This window comes from Vulpes vulpes, chromosome 13 (genome assembly GCF_048418805.1).
Source record: "Vulpes vulpes isolate BD-2025 chromosome 13, VulVul3, whole genome shotgun sequence".
NCBI classification, from domain to species: domain Eukaryota; kingdom Metazoa; phylum Chordata; class Mammalia; order Carnivora; family Canidae; genus Vulpes; species Vulpes vulpes.
This window is the reverse complement of record NC_132792.1, coordinates 142991233-143010646: the sequence shown is the minus strand read 5'-3', so window position 1 is coordinate 143010646 and position 19414 is coordinate 142991233. Positions and strand designations below refer to the sequence as shown.

At 38.5% G+C, this 19414-nt stretch overlaps 2 protein-coding genes across 2 annotated transcripts in view; one reads left to right on the top strand and one right to left on the bottom strand.

Moving 5' to 3' along the window:
* The window catches only part of COLGALT2 (collagen beta(1-O)galactosyltransferase 2), a 115496-nt gene extending 110299 nt beyond the window's left edge, over nt 1-5197 (bottom strand). The window contains exon 1 of the mRNA XM_026001174.2: nt 5103-5197. The gene's annotated coding sequence lies outside the window, so the exon portion shown is untranslated. The remainder of the gene's footprint in view (nt 1-5102) is intronic.
* A 687-nt stretch (nt 5198-5884) lies between these two features.
* Nucleotides 5885-19414, top strand: part of TSEN15 (tRNA splicing endonuclease subunit 15) — a 31171-nt gene continuing 17641 nt past the window's right edge. The window contains exons 1-3 of the mRNA XM_026001176.2: nt 5885-6045; nt 8626-8707; nt 8984-9119. Of these exons, the coding sequence (XP_025856961.2) occupies nt 5920-6045; nt 8626-8707; nt 8984-9119 (344 nt within the window). The 5' untranslated portion in view covers nt 5885-5919. The remainder of the gene's footprint in view (nt 6046-8625; nt 8708-8983; nt 9120-19414) is intronic.

Below are 19414 nucleotides of genomic sequence, written 5' to 3'. Positions count from 1 at the left end.
TCATATTTTTTAACAATCCATCCCCATTTCCTAGGAACATCTAACCCTAGCCCTAGGGAACAGCTAATCTATTCTGTCTCTATAAACTTGCCTATTCTAGATATTTCATATAAATGGAATTATACAATATGTGGTCTTTTGTGACTATCTTCTATCCCTTAGCATTATGTTTCCAAGGCCTTTCCATGTTATAACATGCATATCAGTATTTCATTCCTTTTTGTTGCTGAATGATATTCCATTGCATGGGTAAACTACATTTTATTTATACATTCATCAAATAATGGACATTTGTGTTGTTTCTACTTTGGGGCTATCATAATGCTTCTGTGAACATCTATGTACAACTTGTATTTGAATTTTATGTAAATCAAATCATATTTTATATTATTCTGTAACTAATATTTTTGACTGTACATTAGGGTTTTTTTTTAGCTTAATCCAAGTTGTTGATGAAGTTATTGTTCATTATTTTCACTTAGTAATAAGCTATACGATTATATAATGATAGATGTGTCTATTCTATAGTTTAAAGATATTTGAGTTGTCTTAGTTTTTTCTATTCCAACCAATACTCCCATAAATATTCTTGTACATGTCTCCTGGTCCAGAGAAGATAATTTTTTTTACTATAACCTTCAGTGAGAAATGCAAGTGATACCATGGTATAGTACAAATATATAACTGAAACAAAATGTTCATAAAGCAACACTTAGTAACAGTTATTCCTATCATATGCAATGCTCACTGGTACTTTCTCTTCTATTTTAAATAATTCATTTTAAAAAACTGGACTCCAGTCACTCAATTTATTTCAAAATCTCTAAGGATCATAGCCTTCTATTTGAAATACACTACTCTAGGAGTGCCTGGGTGGCTCAGTTGGTTAAGCCTCCGCCTTCAGCACAGATCATGATACCAGGGTCCTGGGACAGAGCTCCATAGCTGAACAGGCAGCCTGTTTCTCCCTCTGCCTGCCACTCCCCTGCTTGTGCTCTCTCTCCCTCTGTCAAATAAGTATATAAAATCTTTAAAAAAGAAAAAGAAAAGAAAAGAAGAAGAAGAAGAAAACGACGACGAAGAGGACGACGACGAAGTCACCACCGCCAACTCTTGGCTTTTGTTACTAAACTCAGATATTTTATGGTACCTTCTTGTCTCAATTTAGATTTTCTCCTTCTACCAAGGTGGTTGAGTACCAATTAATGTTTGTTAGCCATTTATGTCCTTTTCTTATTTATTCACATTTTTTCCCTATAGAGTGTTTCATTTCTTGATTTTTAGGAGTTCTTTATATATTCTGGATATGAATTCTTTCTTCCAATTATGTGTCACAGATGCCTTCTCCAAGTCTATGGATTTTTTAACACACTATCTTTGTGTCAGAAATTCTTAATTGAAATGTCAAACATAGCAAACTTTTTTTCATATTGATGGTAATTTTGTGTTTTACTTAGGAAATCCTTTTCTATCTTGGGGTCATAAAAATTCTTTTACATTTTTCTCCTATAATCTTTACTTATTTGGATTTAACTTTAAGCCTTTAGGTCACCTGAAACTGATTTTGTTTATAGCGCAATTAGGAACCCAATTTACGTGTGTGTGAATGTATATTCTTAATATATATATAATTGCTTCAACTTCTCTCCACATCTACAACATCATTTCTGTCCATATTTGTAAGACTCTGTATTTGGTTCCATTGGTTTGTTTATCTATCATGTATCTGCATCGATGTGATATACTCTTAATTATAGACCTTTATAATAAATGCCCTCTGCTTGTTCATCAGAAGGGTCTTAGTTATTATTAGTTCTTTATGCCTACATTTCAGAATCTGCTTATCAGATATTAGGGAAATCCCCATTGGCACTGTGACTAGAGTTGCTAGAATTTATAGATCAATTTGGGGGAAACTACCACATGTACAATACTGAATCTTTCTCTCCAGAAGCATACTATGTCCACATATTTAGGTCTTCTCTAACAATTTTCAATAACATTTATAATCTCTAAAGTGTTGCTCCTCTTTATCCTTCATACCTTATATTTGTTGTAGTTTTTGTTCCAAATGGAAGCAGTATTTAAAAAATAAATGTACTATATCTTGATTTTGTAAGTGAGGGGTTTAGATTGTACTCTTAAATTTATGAGAAATTGGAGATAATATTTTAGATCACTTTACATTCTTTTCTATATAATAGAGGTCCCTCATATATGCTCATTCACATGAATGGCAAAATATAACATTCTAAATATTTTACTAAAGGTATAAACACCTCACAAATTCTTGAAATACAAAGAATGGGAAATTGTATGCTTTATGTATAAAAGAGGGAAGAAAATATATATGAGCATTCTTTCAACCAATGTATTAAAAGCTGATATAGAATGCTAGCCTCCATTTCTCAGCTTGAAATCATTGTCCTAATAATACTGTGTAAAAAGCTTTTTCTTTTTAAACACTAAAAACTCATATCAGAATTCAAAGTTTATTTTTTCTCTTCAGACTCTAGTTAAATTAAAATGTCTCTGCCTGGACACATCATATCTGTCCATATTTGTATGACTGTGTCATGCAAGAAGGAGAAGGAGAAGATTTTTTTTTTGTAAGAATAAAATGGTCTGGCTCGGATATCAAAATGGGAAATCAGTAGAGCAAGTGCCAGATTACATTGAATTTGATTACATCCAGTCTACTCAAGGAGAATTGTTTTTGTTGTTACTTCCCTAGCTTTTCTTCTAACCACTTAATTTCACTTAATAGTGAACTATTGTAGCATTTATAAAAGGAGAAATTCTTCAGTCTGTGAGAAGCTGAAACTCTAACCAGTTCTCTGGTGGATTTCATTCTAGATCGCCACAGTAACTCATTTTGATTCTAAACTTTAAGTTTTCTCAAAACCCTTTGTTTTCTGTCTTAGCCATTCCATATCACCAATAATTATTTATATTTTCATTTTTTTAACATGAAAGCCAAGATACAGCCTATTCCAGTCTTCAATTCTTTGTACCCGACGATGACATTAAGTCTTCTGTAATTTCCATTTGTTTCTTAAATCCATCCAGTGAAGTTTTTTATTTCTGAAATTTTAATTTTCAGAATTTCCATTTGGCTCTTTTTTCTCTTTCCTTTATAAGGATTTTTGTTTGTCTCCTGAGATTTTCATTTCCTGAAAACATGTTTTGTTTTACTTTTTTTAAAAGCACTTATAATTTTTAAAGTTTTTTTGCTTATTTATTTATTCATAGAGACACACACAGAGAGAGAGAAGAGGCAGAGACACAGGCAGAGGGAGAAGCAGGCTCCATGCAGCGATCCTGACATGGGACCTGATACCGGGTCTCCAGGATCACACCCCGGGCTGTAGGCGGCGCTAAACCGCTGCCCCACCAGGGCTGCCCTGTTTTGTTTTACTTTGTTGAGGAGAATTATAATAGATTAAAAGATTTATCTGTCAGTTTCAACATGTGATTCATCTCAGAGTCAGGAGGAAAAAAATGTGACCCATTTTCATGACTTTCATGTCAGGAATTTTGAATCCTATCTTGGATTTAGTGAATGATAATTTGAAGAGGTTCTGGATTTTATTGTGTAAATGCTTATCATGTCCTTCTCTGCCTACATGCAACTCTTCAGCCTTGGCTTCCGGGTCACATGCTCATGATGGTTTGCATCTTACATTTCTGGCCGCTTTTCCAGTCTATGGTTCTTTCTGCATCCTTTTGGATTCCTTGACCCTCTTTTTTTCTTAAACTTAAGCTGAACATCTTCCTCTGAAGATGTGCCAGCCTTGTTCACATGGTACCTAATTCCACTGGATCTCCTTACTGATTTATAAAATCTCCCCTTTACTTGTATTGGGAAGAAAACGTTGTTAATGCTTCTATAACTACCACCATTAGAACTGTTCGGGATCTTTAGGAGTCAGAGAGATTTTTCTTCTTCTAATTACTTGAATTAGTGTCACTGTTCAATGCTTCAGGGAGCATACTAATTTCAGTGTCATTTGCTTCTTTGGTGGGGGGTGAGCAGCTGCTTTGTAGAAATAAAGTTTAATAGCTTCATTCAAATGAAATACATTCTGGGACAATTTACCAGTCTTCACGTGTGGTTTTCCCTCACACCAGCAATAGATGCACTACTTTTCCCTGTAGGAAGGCACTGCTTTCTTTTTTTTCTTTTCTTCTTTCTCCCTCCCACGCTTCCTCTCCCTCTCTTTCTCTCTGATGCATTTCAAGCTTTTCATGTGGCTTTTAGCAGGTTGACTTCAGTGTGGCCTTCACCATGTTTATTTGTTATTCATGTAGCATTCTGTACCTTCAAATTTCTTTCATCAAATTTGGGGCAATTTTTAATCTCTCCATTTTTTTTTCCCTGCCTCATTGTCTTTCTTTTCTCCTTCGGGTATTCCATTTACATATATGCTGGATTGTTTGATGTCATGCAGCAGGTCTTGGGTTCTGCTCATTTTTTAACACGATTTTTCTGTTTGTTATTTATCTTGGATGATTTCTTGAATGATGACCTTCAAGTTCACTTTAATTTTTCCTCTGTAATTTCCAGATGGCCGTTAAGTCCACCCAGGGAAGTTTTTTATTTCCGAAATTTTCATTTTCAGACTTTCCATTTGGCTCTCTCTTCTTTTCTGTCTTAGGAGATTTTGGTCTCCTCTGAGATTTTCGTTTACTGAAAACACGTTTTGTTTTACGTTATTGAAGAGAGTTATAACAGTTTAAAAGCTTTATCCGTCAGTTTCAACATGTGATTCATCTCAGAGGCAGACGAAAAAAAAATGTGACCCAGTTTCATGACTTTCATATGTCAGGGATTTTTTTTTTTAAGATTTTATTTATTTATTCATGAGAGACACACAGAGAGAGAAAGAGGCAGAGACACAGGCAGAGGGAGAAGCAGGCTCCATGCAGGGAGCCCGATGTGGGACTTGATCCCGGGGCTCCAGGATCACACCCTGGGCTGCAGGCGGCGCTAAACTGCTGAGCCACCCGGGCTGCCCATATGTCAGGAACTTTGAATCATACCTGGGATTTTATGAATGGGAAGTTGGAGAGGTCCCGGATTCTATTGCATAAATGCTTACCGTGTCCTCCTCTGCGTATCTGCAACTGTTGGTCCCTGGCTTCCAGGTCACATGCTCACGATGCTCTGCATCCTAAAGTTCTGCGCTCTCCTTCAATGGTATACTTTTTTTTTTTTTTTAATTTTTATTTATTTATGATAGTCACACAGAGAGAGAGAGGCAGAGACACAGGCAGAGGGAGGAGCAGGCTCCATGCACCAGGAGCCCGACGTGGGACTCGATCCCGGGTCTCCAGGATCGCGCCCTGGGCCAAAGGCAGGCGCCAAACCGCTGCGCCACCCAGGGATCCCCTGCGCTCTCCTTCAACAAGTCGTGTTTTCTCTCCCTCCTCTAATCCTCAAAGGCAGGTCGGGCCTAAACACCTGGTTCTAGGCAGTCTGGGCTTTCGTCATTCCCCTCCCCTCTAGAGGCCTCATCGACTTCCACACCTGAAAACTTCCACGACCGCACACCTGAGGCTCTCTGGGTCCCCAGCAACTGGAGCCCTGCAGCCAAGGCTACGGCACTTCCCACTTGCCCCCACAGGGCTGCAAACAGCACGGATGGAGAGAGGATGAAGGGCTCCTGGGCTGGGGGCCCCCCTGAACTTTCTCTGCCCCTGGCACCTGCCCAGGTTTGAGTACACGCCGCGCGGAGCTGCAGCGCGCCGTCCGCCCGGGCTCCCGCTGCGATGGCCAGAGGGAGGAGCTCCTCTCTCTCCGCTCCGAGTCTCCGCACCCTCCGCGCGCCGGGGGGAGGGCGGAACGCAGACGCGCGCGCCCCTGCTGCCGGCCGGGCGCGGGGCGTGGTGCACCAGCGGCGCGCGGCCCGGCCCGGCATGGAGGAGCGCGGCGGCTCGGAGCCCACCCCCGGCTGCAGCGGGCTGGGCCCGGGCGGCGGCGGCGGCGGCGGTGGCGCCCCCTCCTGGGCCCCCGAGGACGCCTGGATGGGCACCCACCCAAAGGTCAGAGGCGCGGGAGGAGCGGGGCGCCTTCCCGGGGGGGGGGGGGAGGGTCGCCTCCCCGCGGTTTGCGCGCGAACCTCACGGCCCGGGACGCGCGCGCGGTCCGCCAGCCGCCGGCGGTGTCACGTTTGTTTAAACGAGCCGGACGGTTCGCTGGGGCAGCCGCGTACCCCGCCCCCCCCTCCCAGCCAAGCCTTTCCCGAGCGGGACGTCCGGCCGCCGCCTCCCGAGGCAGCGCCCCCTCGTGCGCCTCCACCTGTCTGGGTTCTGCCGCGCGGGGCGCCCCTGGGGACGGCCCCTTCCGTCCTCGCGGGGACCCAGCAGGCACCGCGCCCGCAGCAGAAGCGCCGCGGGGCCGTGCGCAGGTAACGCGGGCCGAGGCGCGGGCCCCGGCGCGTGCGCACTTCGCCCGGAGCCCCGGGCGCGCTGAGGCGCTCTCATCCCTGTGACGTTGCAATGGGTTCTTCCCCAAAGCGGGGCTGCTCAGCATTACGGGTGTGGGGTCTGGCTTGGTTTGACTTGTTTTGTTTCGTTTTGTAAAGGAGCAAAGGAGATAGATCCTTGCTCGCTTCTGCTTGGCCAGTTGCTGCCCTGGACCAGTAACGGGCCAGTGAATGGAGATGGGGCTTTTGTAGGAAATCTCAGACTGGTCGGGTTACTTGAGTACAATGGGAGTCTTCTGCTGGGGAGCAAGCAGTAGTTCATAGACCATTATCTAAAAACAAGTCAAGAAGGGCAGCCCGGGTGGCTCAGCGGCTTAGCGCCCCCTTCAGCCCAGGGCGTGATCCTAGAGACCTGGGATCGAGTCCCGCGTCGGGCTCCCTGCGTGCTCCATGCTTCTCCCTCTGCCTGTGTCTCTGCCTCTCTCGCTCTCTCTATGTCTATCATGAATAAATAAATAAAATCTTTAAAAAAAAAAGTCAAAAGGAAATTTCCGAAGGTGTAAGTCTGAAAAGAGTCAATCCCTTTTCAAGTTCTCTTTCTTGATTTTATTCTCCTCCTCTAACCCCTTATTCCCCCCATCAAGGTGAAGGAAAACAAACATGGATACGTTTTTTGGTGCCATAAAAAAGAAGAACCGTAACACGTTTAAGAAGCCTGAACCCAGTAGTTCTGCCCGAGACTTTGAATACACTGCTTGAGTTAGAAACCCTGTTAGGTCACTAGCTTTGTGATTTTTTTGGGGGTGGGGGGTGGGGAGTTTTAAAATCGCATTGTTTCTGTTTTCTCATTTGTAAAATGGGGATAATAATAGTTCTTACCAGAGAGGGTTGTTACAGGATTAAATCAGTTAATATTTGTAAAGCACTTGACGTACTAAGCTCTATGTAATATATGTAAGAAATAGTGTATATAGTATGCAACATTAATTTCATTCTATTATGTTTAGAAATCCTCAGTGTTTCTTTACGGGTAAAATTCAGGCTTTTAGCTTGGGTGTCAAGACCTTGCAACCTGGTCTCCAGTTACCTTTTCAGTGTTATTTTCAAACACATTTGAGATGTGAGGAGGACAACTAGCAATACCCCTGTTCTCCTGCACCTGTACATACTTACAATGAAGCTAGAGAGGATGACTGCAGGTCTGCACCCATGCAGGTCTGCTGATGCCTCACCTCTGCATTAGGCCTGCTTACCCACTGAGTCTGCATTAGGCCTGCTTACCCACTGAGTCGCTGGATAGCTGGGAAACCTCAGGCTTCCCTTGCAGTGGAAGTCCACTGAAGAATGTTCTCCAGTGCTGACCCAAGCACAAATCAGACAGAAGCCAGGAGGAATATTTTAGCTAACTTTCTTCAAAGGCAAACAGAGAACACAGAAATGGTGGCTCTCGGTAATGTGCTGCCACAGAAACCGTTAAGAAGTGTCTGTGCTCCTGGCAGATAGACTACTCTCTAGGCCCTGAGTATGTGTGGCCTACACCCACCTCTACTCCCACACTGTTACCCTGTCTTCTTTATTCACTCAAATTATATCTGCCCTTCAGGGCCCAGTCTGTGTCCACTTCTGCCATGAAACATTCACCAACCAAGCTATCCCAGTAGAGCTCCTCTGATTTCTTATGTCATGTTTTTTTGTTTTTGTTTTTTATTTCACACACTGGTTTTTAATCACTTAACCATCATGGGTTGTTAATTGCCCAACAGTTGTGAAGTATGCATGTGTTTACCTTAACAGTCACAAGTTTGGGGGGATCCCTGGGTGGCTCAGTGGTTTAGTGCCTGCCTTAGGCCCAGGGCGTGATCCTGGAGTCCCGGGATCGAGTCCCATGTTGGGCTCCCTGCATGGAGCCTGCTTCTCCCTCTGCCTGTGTCTGCCTCTCTCTCTCTCTCTCTGTGTCTCTCATGAGTAAATAAATAAAATCTTAAAAAAAAAAAACACACAAGTTTTTTAGAGACAGAGATCAGGCCTTCTAAGTCCCATTATACCTAGAAGAGAGTTTTCTACTATATATATATATATATATATATATATATATATATATATATATTTTTTTTTTTTTTTTTTAGTGAATCGTTGTTGATTAAGTGAAAGAAAATATTAAGAGATTCTTCTCTGACAATTACCTTTTGATTTCCAGTATTTAGAAATGATGGAATTAGATATAGGAGATGCCAGCCAAGTTTATATAGCATTCTTGGTTTACCTGGACCTCATGGAGAGTAAGTTATTTGTTTTATTGTTTTGCTATTGGGGCTATGGTGGGGGAATGGGGAGTTGGGTTGGGATATGGCATTTATACATTTGCTATTAATTTTGTCAGTTTTGTAACTTATTCATTCATTTACATTGGGAATTTTATTGGATAACAAAATACTGGAAGAGTAAAGACAAGATAACATTATGGGTGATGTTTGTTCAGCAGAATATTAGATAGAAATTTAGAATTTTATCTTTTATCTTTGATAAACATTATCCATTCAACGATGCCCTTTCAGGTAAAAGTTGGCATGAAGTAAATTGTGTTGGATTACCAGATCTTCAGCTCATCTGCCTTGTCGGTACTGAGATAGAAGGAGAAGGATTACAGACTGTGGTGCCTACATCCATCAGTGCTTCCCTCAGCCATAACAGGTGGGCAGGTGATTTTGGTCTTTAACAGGTTAGTTCCTTTCTACTAGGAACCATTAAATTTGAGGTAGTAATATATTTTTAAAGGAATGTAGGGTACAGGGATCATAGCTTTACTCTTGGTTATTTGAGGAAGTAGTTCAATATGAGCATTTCACAAGTATTTAGTACTCACTATATTGTCAGTACTTTTTCAGAGAAGGGATATATATAATAGAAATACTATCCTAAAGGAAACAATGTTTTCATTCTCATAAGGAGGCAAGACCATTACACTTGAAACAGATATTTTAAGATGTACCATAATAATTGATACAAATTATATTTGCTATAGATGTTGATGAAGAGTGTGCTTAACATGCAACTTGAAATCAAAGAAAATGTCATGCAGTTCATGGTATTTTTTTAAAGACTCTTAGCTACACAGAATTGGATTAAACATATCTTTATTTCATGACACGTTCTCCAAATCAACCCTGCAAAACAAAACTAATAGTAGGCCCACCCTTGCGTAATTCCTCTTCCTTGAGTGTGGTCTATACTTGCTGACTTGCTTTTAACAAATAAAATTCGGCAAAAATGATGGGATGTTACTTCTGAGATGACATTAACCAAAGACTGTGGCTTCTGCCTTGGACACTCTCTCTCACTTGCACTATTTGTCAGATAATATTGCTGAGGCTTTTTAGTCTTTACTTAACCAAACATTTATTGAGTGACTACTATGGGTCAGTGATCTAAGTGCTGGAGATACTGTGTTGATAAAGACAACTACCTTTTTAGGTATAAGTGACGTATGACATACTACGTTTCAGGTGTATAATATAATGATTTGGTATTTGTATATAATATGAAATGATCATCACAAGAAGTCTAGTGAAGATTTGTCACTATACAAAGTTACAGAATTTTTCTTGTGATGAGAACTTTAAAGGTCTACTCTCTTAGTCACTTTTAAATATGCAGTGTTACAAACTAGTTGCTGTGCCGTACATTATATCCCCATATGTTATTTATTTTATAACTGGAAGTTTGTGCCTTTTGACTCCTTTAACCCATTTTGCCCATTCTCCAGCCCCTGCCTCTGACAACCACCAATCTGTTTTCTGTATCTATGAATTTTTTTTTTAAGATTCCACATATAAATGAGATCACAGGGTATTTAAGGCATCCTCTTGAAAGTAGTGTTCTTAGCACTAAATGTTGATTTGGAAAATAAATTTTATTTCATTTTTTGGTAATTATTGAATGGATCTAATAAAAAGAATTCTCCTTTGTTCTGAGACCTAATTAACTGTGTAATTTGGGACTGCCTCCACTTATTTTATTGTTAGGTAATTGAATAAAAGGATAATGGAGCACCAGTAAGTACTTTATAGAAGACTGTAGCAGAGGAAGGACAGGAAAAACCTCCTGAAGTTAGTAAGAGACCATGTTTTAGCAGGACGACTATCAAGTAGTTAAGCATGATTGCCTGCCTGTAGCATGGTATCTAGTTCAGAGCAGGTGCTTTATAATGTTGGCTGAGGCAGCTAATGAACATATGAGTAAATAGAACTCATGGGAAAATAGGGGAGGATGGGAAATGAGGTGGGAAAGATTACCTAAATCATGAAGCCTTCACTGATTTCAATGTTTTGCTATTAAAAATTATACTATAGTGAATAGTCTTATATGTATATCTTTATTCTTATGTATGAGAGTTTCTCTAAGGTGGAAGTCTAGACTTGGAATGGCTGGGACTTAAAGCATTTGCACCTTCCTCTTTACTGGTTATTACTAAATTGCTGTCTTAAAGGTTATGGGTTTATAGTATCACAATAAGTTTTCATAGAGTAGAAGAAGGGATTTATTGACATATAACTGACAATAATTAATTCATAGTATATAAATAACTTCTGTGACTCAAGGAAAAACAACCCAACAAAAAAACATGGACAGAAACAGGCAATTCACAGAAAAGGAACTCAAATGACTCAAATCTGCTTGTAATCAAGGACATAGAAATTTAAATGTGCTTATTTGTGGTTCGTCTTAACAATGCAGAAGATTTTCAGACATTTTACGTTGCTATTGTGTGACAGAAGGTATTAGCTTATGGGGGAATCTTTGAACAGGGGTACAGCTAGCTCAAAGGGTACCTTTGAGTGAATTAGAAAGAGACATACCGGGGCACCTGGGTGACACAGTCAGTTAAACATCTGCCTTTGGCTCAGGTCATGATCCTGGGATCAAGCCCTGCATCAGGCTTCCTGCTCAGTGGGGAGCTTGCTTCTCTCTCTCTCTCTCTCTTTCTCTCTTTCTCTTTCTCTTTCTCTCTCAAATAAATAATAAAATTTTACCAAAAAAAAAAAAAAAAAAAGGAAAAGAAGGAAGGAAAGAAACAAAGTCTCTTCACCAGGGTTGAAGGCTTGGCAAGTAGCATAAGCTGGATTTCAGACCCACTTGTACCAAGTATTCTTGTGCAAAGCACAATCTGTACAGTATACACAATTCCTTGTACCTCAAGTATGTCTGTTGAGCCCTGGATTTCCACAAAAAATACCAAAAATTACTGCTATGTGGATGGTGCCACTGAAAGGCTTAAGGCAGAGGAATGATACTGTAGATTACTTCATGTGGTTTTAAGAGTATTTTGCCTTTGTTACAATGTTATAATATTTCAAAGTACATTCCTAAGTGTATTCTCATTTCATCAGCTCTAAAGTTCTGAATGGTTTATAGGGTACTTCTTTTATCTAATTTCACATATAACAAGCTGAGATTAAAAATCTATTTTCATTTATACTATACTGTTTCCAAAAGATAATACAGGATTAAGTGAGTTGCACCAAGGCCTCTTAGTAGACAACAAATTCTGATAGCTGTTAAGAGTTCTGTTTCTATTTTCATTAGCATTTTAAAAGTTTTTTCTTGGGGATCCCTGGGTGGCTCAGTGGTTTAGTGCCTGCCTTTGGCCCAGGGCACAATCCTGGAGCTCCGGGATCGAGTCCCACGTCAGGCTCCGGGCATGGAGCCTGCCTCTCCCTCTGCCTGTGTCTCTGCCTCTCTCTCTCTCTCTCTCTCTCTCTGTCTATCATAAACAAATAAAATCGTTAAAAAAATAAAAAATATAAAAGTTTTTTTCTTATTGAAGTATAGTTAACATACAGTATTATGTAAATTTCCGGAGCACAACATAGTGATTCAATAGTTGTATACATTAAAAAATGTTCACCACAATAAGTGTAGTTACCATGTGTCACCAAAGTTGTTATAATGTTATTGACTATAACTGTCAATGTTGTCAACTCTCTATGTTGTACTTTTCATACTCTATGATTTATTTATTACTAGAAGTTTTGTACCTCTTAATCCCTTTCACCTATTTCACCCATTCCTCCACCTCTGTCTGTCTGGCAACCACCAGCTTGTTCTCTATTTATAAGTCTATTTCTGGGTTTATGTTTGTTTTATTTTTTAGAATCCACATTTAAGTGAAATCATACGGCATTTATCTTTTTCTAGCTTATTTCAGTTAGCATGCTGTCTTCTAGGTTCACCGATATTGTTATGAATACCAAGATTTCATTCTTTTTTATGACTGAATAATGTTCCACCATATATATATATGTATATATATACCATATATATACATATATATATATTATACACACACACAGACTTATATCTTTATCCATTCATCTATTGATGGACACTTGGGTTCTCTACCTATCTTGGCTATTATAAATAATGCTGCAGTAGACATAGGGCACAAATATCTTTTTGAATTAGTGTTTTCATTTTCTTTGGGTAAATACCCAGTAGTAGAATTACTGAGTCCTATGGTATTTCTATTTTTAATTTTTTGAGGAAGCTTCATACTGTCTTCCATACTAACTGTACCAATTTACATTCCCACCAACATGGTACAAGGGTTCCCTTTTCACCACATCCTCACCAACATGTTGTTTATTGTCTTAAATCTTTTATTGTAAAATAAAACCAGATACAGAAAACCACCCAATAAAAATGTATAGATTGAGTTATATGGAAACATGTTGAATCCATGTAACCACCTGATCAAGTCACGAAGTAGAACATCTCCAGCCATCCCCAAACCCCTTCTATGTGCTCTATTCCAAGCATAACTCTCTCTTTCCCACCAAAGTAACTATTATTCATACTTTTTATAAAAATAATTTCCTTGTGTTTCTCTGTAGTTTATTTGTGCCTTTTTTAAAAAAAGATTTTATTTATTAGAGAAAGCAGAAGCAGGGGAGAGGAGCGGAAGGAGAGGGAGAAGCAGACTCCCTCCTAAGCAGGGAGCCAATGTAGGGCTTGATCCTAGGACTCTGGGATCATGACCTGAGCAGAAGACATGCACTGAATGGACTGAGCCACCCAGGAACCCTCATTGTGTCTTTTTTCTTTTTTTAAGTTAGGCTCATTGAAGTAAAATTTATATACAGTAAAAACACTCATTTTAGGGAGACAGACATGTGAGTTTTTAATAAATGTATATAGTCATGTAACCAGTACACAGTTCCCAAACTTCCCTCGTGCTCCTCAGTCATCAATTCCTGTAGTTTTGTCTTTTCAGAGTGTCCTATCAATAGAATTATGAGCCTTTGTGTCATGCTTCCGTCCCTTAGCATCATGCCATGGAGATTCTGCTGTGTTGTTGCATATATCAGTAGTGTGCCTATTTTTATTGCTGAGTAGTATTCCATTGTATGGATGTGCCACAGTTTATTTAACCATCACCAGTTTTTGGATTGTTTCTGGTTTTTGGCTTTTATGGATGAAAGCACTATAAACCTCATATAGATCTTTGTGTAGATATATGCCTTCAGTTCTCCTGAGTAAGTATTTAGGCACTGAATTACTAACTAGTTCATATGATAAACATATTTTTAACTTCATAAAAAACTGCCAAACTATTTTCCAAAGCTACTATGCTATTTTCTGTACCCACCAGCGAAGTATAAAAGTTCCAGTTGTTCCACAACTGCAGCAACATTTTGGATGATCATCTTATTTAATTTCAGTCGTTCAATTAAGTAAGTAGATTCAATTAAGTAAGTAAGTATCTCATTGTGGCTTTAAATTTGTATTTCCCTGATGACTAATGATGTTGAGCATCTTCTCATGTACATATTTGCCACCTCTACCTCTTCTTTGGTCAGTTAAATCTGTTGTTTATATTTTAAAGATTGTGTTGTGTTTTTAATAAATTGTTAAAAGTTCTTTATGTGTTTGAGATATTCCTTTATCACATATTCTTTTGAAAATATTTTTCCTTCAGTCTATGACTTGTCTTAATAATCTTTGGAAGAGCAGAAGGTTTAAATTTTGATGTTCAATTTAGCATTTTTTTTCTTTTACAGTTTGGGGTTTTTGTGTTCCATGTAAAAAATGTGTTTTACCCCACTGTCATAAAATTTTCTCCTATACTTTCTTTTCAAAGTTTTACAATTCTAGTTTTTACTTTTAGCAATTTGAGTGGAAATCTATGTAGTGTGAGCTAAGAGGGTCAAGATTCTTTCTCTTCTCTTCTTTCATTTTTTTTTTTTTTTTGGCAAATACATGTCCAATTGTTCCAGCATAAGTAAATTTCTATGACACCTCTGTTGAAAATTAGCTGACCATGTGTATATGTCTGTTTCTGGACGCTGTAGTCTGTATGTCTTTTCTTTTTTAATTTTATTTATTTATTCATGAGAAACAGAGAGAGAGAGAGGCAGAGACATAGGCAGAGGGAGAAGCAGGCTTTATGCAGGGAGCCCGACGTGGGACTCGATCCCGGGTCTCCAGGATCACACCCTGAGCTGAAGGCGGCACTAAACCGCTGAGCTCCCCCAGGCTGCCCTGATCTTGTACGTCTTTTTTGTCAGTGTCATACTGTCTTGATTACTGTAACTTTGTAGGAAGACCTGAAATCAGGTAGTAGAAGTCCTTCAACTTTGTTCTTTTTCAAAGTTTTGGGTTTTTTGTGGGCTTTTTTTGGCTATGCTAGGTCTTTTTATTTTCCATATAAAAATTTAAAATCAGCTTTATCTCTATAAATAATTTATGCAGTTATTTGTGTCTCATGAATTTTGCCCATTAAAATTTTTTTTCTTATAAACTTCCGTTAATATGCAATAGAGATTGGCATACCTTTTCTGTAAAGCTCTGGATAGCAAAGATTTTGGTTTTGCAGGCTATTTTGTCTCTGTCACAATTCAGTGCTGCTATGTTGGTGTGAAAGCAGCCACAAACAATACATAAACAAATGGATGTACTTATGTTCTTATAACTTTATTTATGGAAAATAGGGAAGTTCAGACTTGACTTACAGACCAGTGGTTTACTAACGTGTGATGTAGGCGTTCTCCCTCTATCCCTTTCTTTTCCTTATAGTTTTTCTGTTAGAGAACCTGGGCCGTTTGACCTGCATACTCTCCCATAGTCTGGGTTTGCCAATTGCTCACTCATGGTGCATTGCAAGATGTTTCTCTGTCCTCTGTGCTTTCTGCACGTTGGCAGCTGGAACCAGATAGTTGACATTTAATTTGATAACATTATTAAGACCATCATGCAGCTGGTAGTCTCTTCTTTCATCAGGAGACATAATATCTAATAACCTCTCTGTGTAATATTGGTAACTATTGAAACTTAACAGCTAGCACTTACTGGCGGTTTGAACTGTTGTTATCATTATTCTGACTCATGATTCTAGTTCACTTCCCTTGGACTGCAACATAGAAGCATAGTATTAGTATTGTGCGCTTAGGTCATATATTGTTCCCAGGACCTCTTGGTGCTGACTTCTCCCTTTGACTCTCACTTAGGAAAGCATGGTGGAATGTGAGTGAATGAGAATGATGATACATTATAGGGAATATTAATTTTTATATTAAAACATAACCTGCCAACTTTGGAACTTTATTGTTAGAAATAAATTACTTGTCACACTGTACAATCAACCTAAACAACCAGTAGTAAATCACTATCCTGTTTGGTGCTGTTTAGTTCCTTGATGTATGGTGTGCCCACTGCATGCGTGGGGGGCTAGGGGGGTTTGTGTGTGTTTTAATGCTCTATATCCCTCAAAAACTTTGAATAACATTTTATTACTGGGGAATCTGGGTAGTAAAACAAAGTATGAGAGCCAGAGGAATTAGTAATTTGCTGGTGGTAAAGGCTTGTGTTATTTACAAAAGACATATAGCATATAAGGCATAATAGCTGTCTCTTTTATATAAGTCCTAAATTTTGGTATCTGTTGTTTGTAAACTGGACTAAACTCTGTCATTTACATAGTTAACTACAACTTAGCTATATTTCCCCAGTGATGACAATAAACAATCTCCCTTTATCTCTTTTTTTTTTTTTTTTTAAATTTTTATTTATTTATGATAGTCACAGAGAGATAGAGAGAGAGAGGCAGAGACACAGGCAGAGGGAGAAGCAGGCTCCATGCACCGGGAGCCCGACGTGGGATTCGATCCCGGGTCTCCAGGATCGCGCCCTGGGCCAAAGGCAGGCGCCAAACCGCTGCGCCACCCAGGGATCCCTCTCCCTTTATCTCTTAAAGTCCCTTCAGTAGCTATCTTGCTTCATGACTGCTGAGTAGCATATATTTAGCTTATTTTTTCCATTATTTATTTTATGGTGTGTATATATTTTCTGACACCTTAAAAGGTAACAGTTCTAATCAGCATGTAATGTTTTATCTGTGTGAATTTCCGAGAATGTCTAAACAGTTTTTGTATCCATTTCCCACTTGTTTTCCCAGGCTTTGGACCTGATTTAATTTACATAGTTTCTGGCAAGAGTGCAGGGTGAATGTGTATTTGAATGGAAGTAAGTGAATGCATTACTTTGAGCAAAAGTACACTTTGTGACTGGTAATTTCTGTAAAGCAGTTATGCATAATATATGTTCATAGTTAAAACACTTTGACATATATTTTGAGTATTAGAAGATCTTATGTATAAATAGCCTCTTGTGAAAATAATGATTTAATACTAATTGCTTAAAAAAAAAAAAAAAAAACTAATTGCTGATCTCCAGTGGGAGAATAGAACTGGTAAAGAGCCCATATCTGAGTATCTAGTGGGAAAATTATGCTGATGCAGTAGGAGGTTGTTTGTGTTTCTTGAAGGGAAGGGATGCATCTCTCATCTAAAAATATTCCTTAAAGCTAATGTAAAATGATTTTTAGCTTACATTTTAAAATACTATATTAAGTTATATATTTGGGTGGTATATGCATATAGAAAATACTCCAGATTATTTCTTACTAAAGTGAATGTAAGAATCCATGTAGCAAGTTTGGTAAATGACTGTAGATGTTATGAGTACAGTTTCCCCAGACACAACAATGGTATAAAATCATATTAATAAATTCATTGAGGTCAAAGAGATCTGATGAATTTAAAGATGAGACAACCAGAGGAATCCTAATGAAAGCCAGAGGCCTTTTTCAATGCTAAGGTAGCAAATGAAGTCAAATTTATGTTCAGATATTTGATTAGCTTCTCTTTGGCCATTGATACTTATTGAATGTCTCTAAATGGGAGAAGTAAACTATAGCAGAGTTAAAATAATAGTATTACGGGCTTCTGTAATAGTATTATAGGTAGTTGTAAATAGGAAAATATCTTAAGTAACATATACGAGGACCTGTAGCATATTATGAAGAATTTTTTTTTTTTTTAAGTAAGCTCTAGGGGTGCCTGGGTGGTTCAGTTGGTTAAGCATCTACCTTCAACTTAGGTTATGATCCCGGTGTCTTGGGATCAAGCTGGGCATTGGGTTCTCTACTCAGTGGGGAGTCTGCTTCTCTTCCCTTTGTCCTTTCCCCTGCTCGTCCTCTCTCTTACTCACTCTCTCTTGCTCTCAGATAAATAAGTAAAATCTTTTAAAAATAAAAATATATATATAAATATATAAACACTGTGCCCAATATGGGGCTTGAACTCACAACCCTGAGATCGAGAGCCACACGTACTCTACTAATTGAGCCAGCCAGGTGCCTCTGTTTTTCTGTTTTTTAACTACAAGGCTTTTTTTCTGATATAGCCTATGTCATCTCTCAATTTCATTGTCAATTTAGTTTCTTCAGTAATATTTGAAAGATATGCTAAAAACCACAGTTGCCATATTTTAAGCTTATCTGTGCTTATAGATATTACAGGTTTTTAAAAAAGGTTGAGTGAAGTGTTTTGTGCAATTATGAACCCATGGACAGTTAAGACACTGTTTTTTAAAACTATCTATAAATCTCCTATGTTACAAAGGATCATAATTCTTTGCTTAGTAATATGAATGAATCATTCATCCTTTTGAGACCTGACTAAATTAGAAACAGTCCTCTCCTCTTGGTACCAGAGGATAGTAGATAGCTTGTGTGAGGATGGAGCCTCTCTGGTGGCCATTTTATCCCCCAGTCCCATAAATTAGTGGCATTTATTTTGATTTCTGGTACCTCTCTAAAATAGGTACCCTCAGCCTTTTTATCTGAGAGAAAATTTTTCTGAATGTTCTCTTTCATAGCACCTTCTAATCTGAACATTACTCTAGAAACAGAAAAAGGCTTTTACATTCTGTATACCAAATTGGTCGTCTGATAGTTCAGCAGCCATAAGGCTAACAGTCTTAAGAACTTTAGTCATTTGATTTCATGATCCATGTACAGTTAAGACTAATTGATGTGAAAACAATTTATTACATATAGAAATGAGTGTCAGACCCAAAGTTAGGATTTCTAGTCTGATTTTTTATTTTTATTTTATTTTTTTTCCTAGCCTGATTTTTAAAATTTAAATATTATTAGTTAACATACAGTACAATATTGGTTTCTGGAGTAGAATTCAGTGATTCATCACTTACATATAACACCCAGTGCTCATCATCACAAGTGCCCTTGTCAGTGTCCATCATCCATCTAGCCCATCCCTCACCCACCTCTCTCTAGCAACCCTCAGTTCTGTCATTAAGAGTTCTTTTTTTTTTTTTAAGAGTTCTTATGGCTTGTATCCCTCTCCTTTTTTTCTTTTCCCTCTTCCCACATGTTTATCTGTTTTCTTTCCTAAATTCCACGAGTCTTACTTTGAAAATCTGATGCTCAGCTTATTAAGCTGTAACAACCTGTTTCCTACAATGTTGTTTTCAAAAGAATACTCTCCCTTCCTCCTACATTGAATAAAAAAAGCTGCAGTTCTTTTGTCTTTGTCAGAATTAATGTAGTTTTTAAATATCCTGCTTAAAAACCATTAATAGTAATTTTCTCTTTTTAAAGAAAGGGAAATTCCCTTTTTTAAAATATT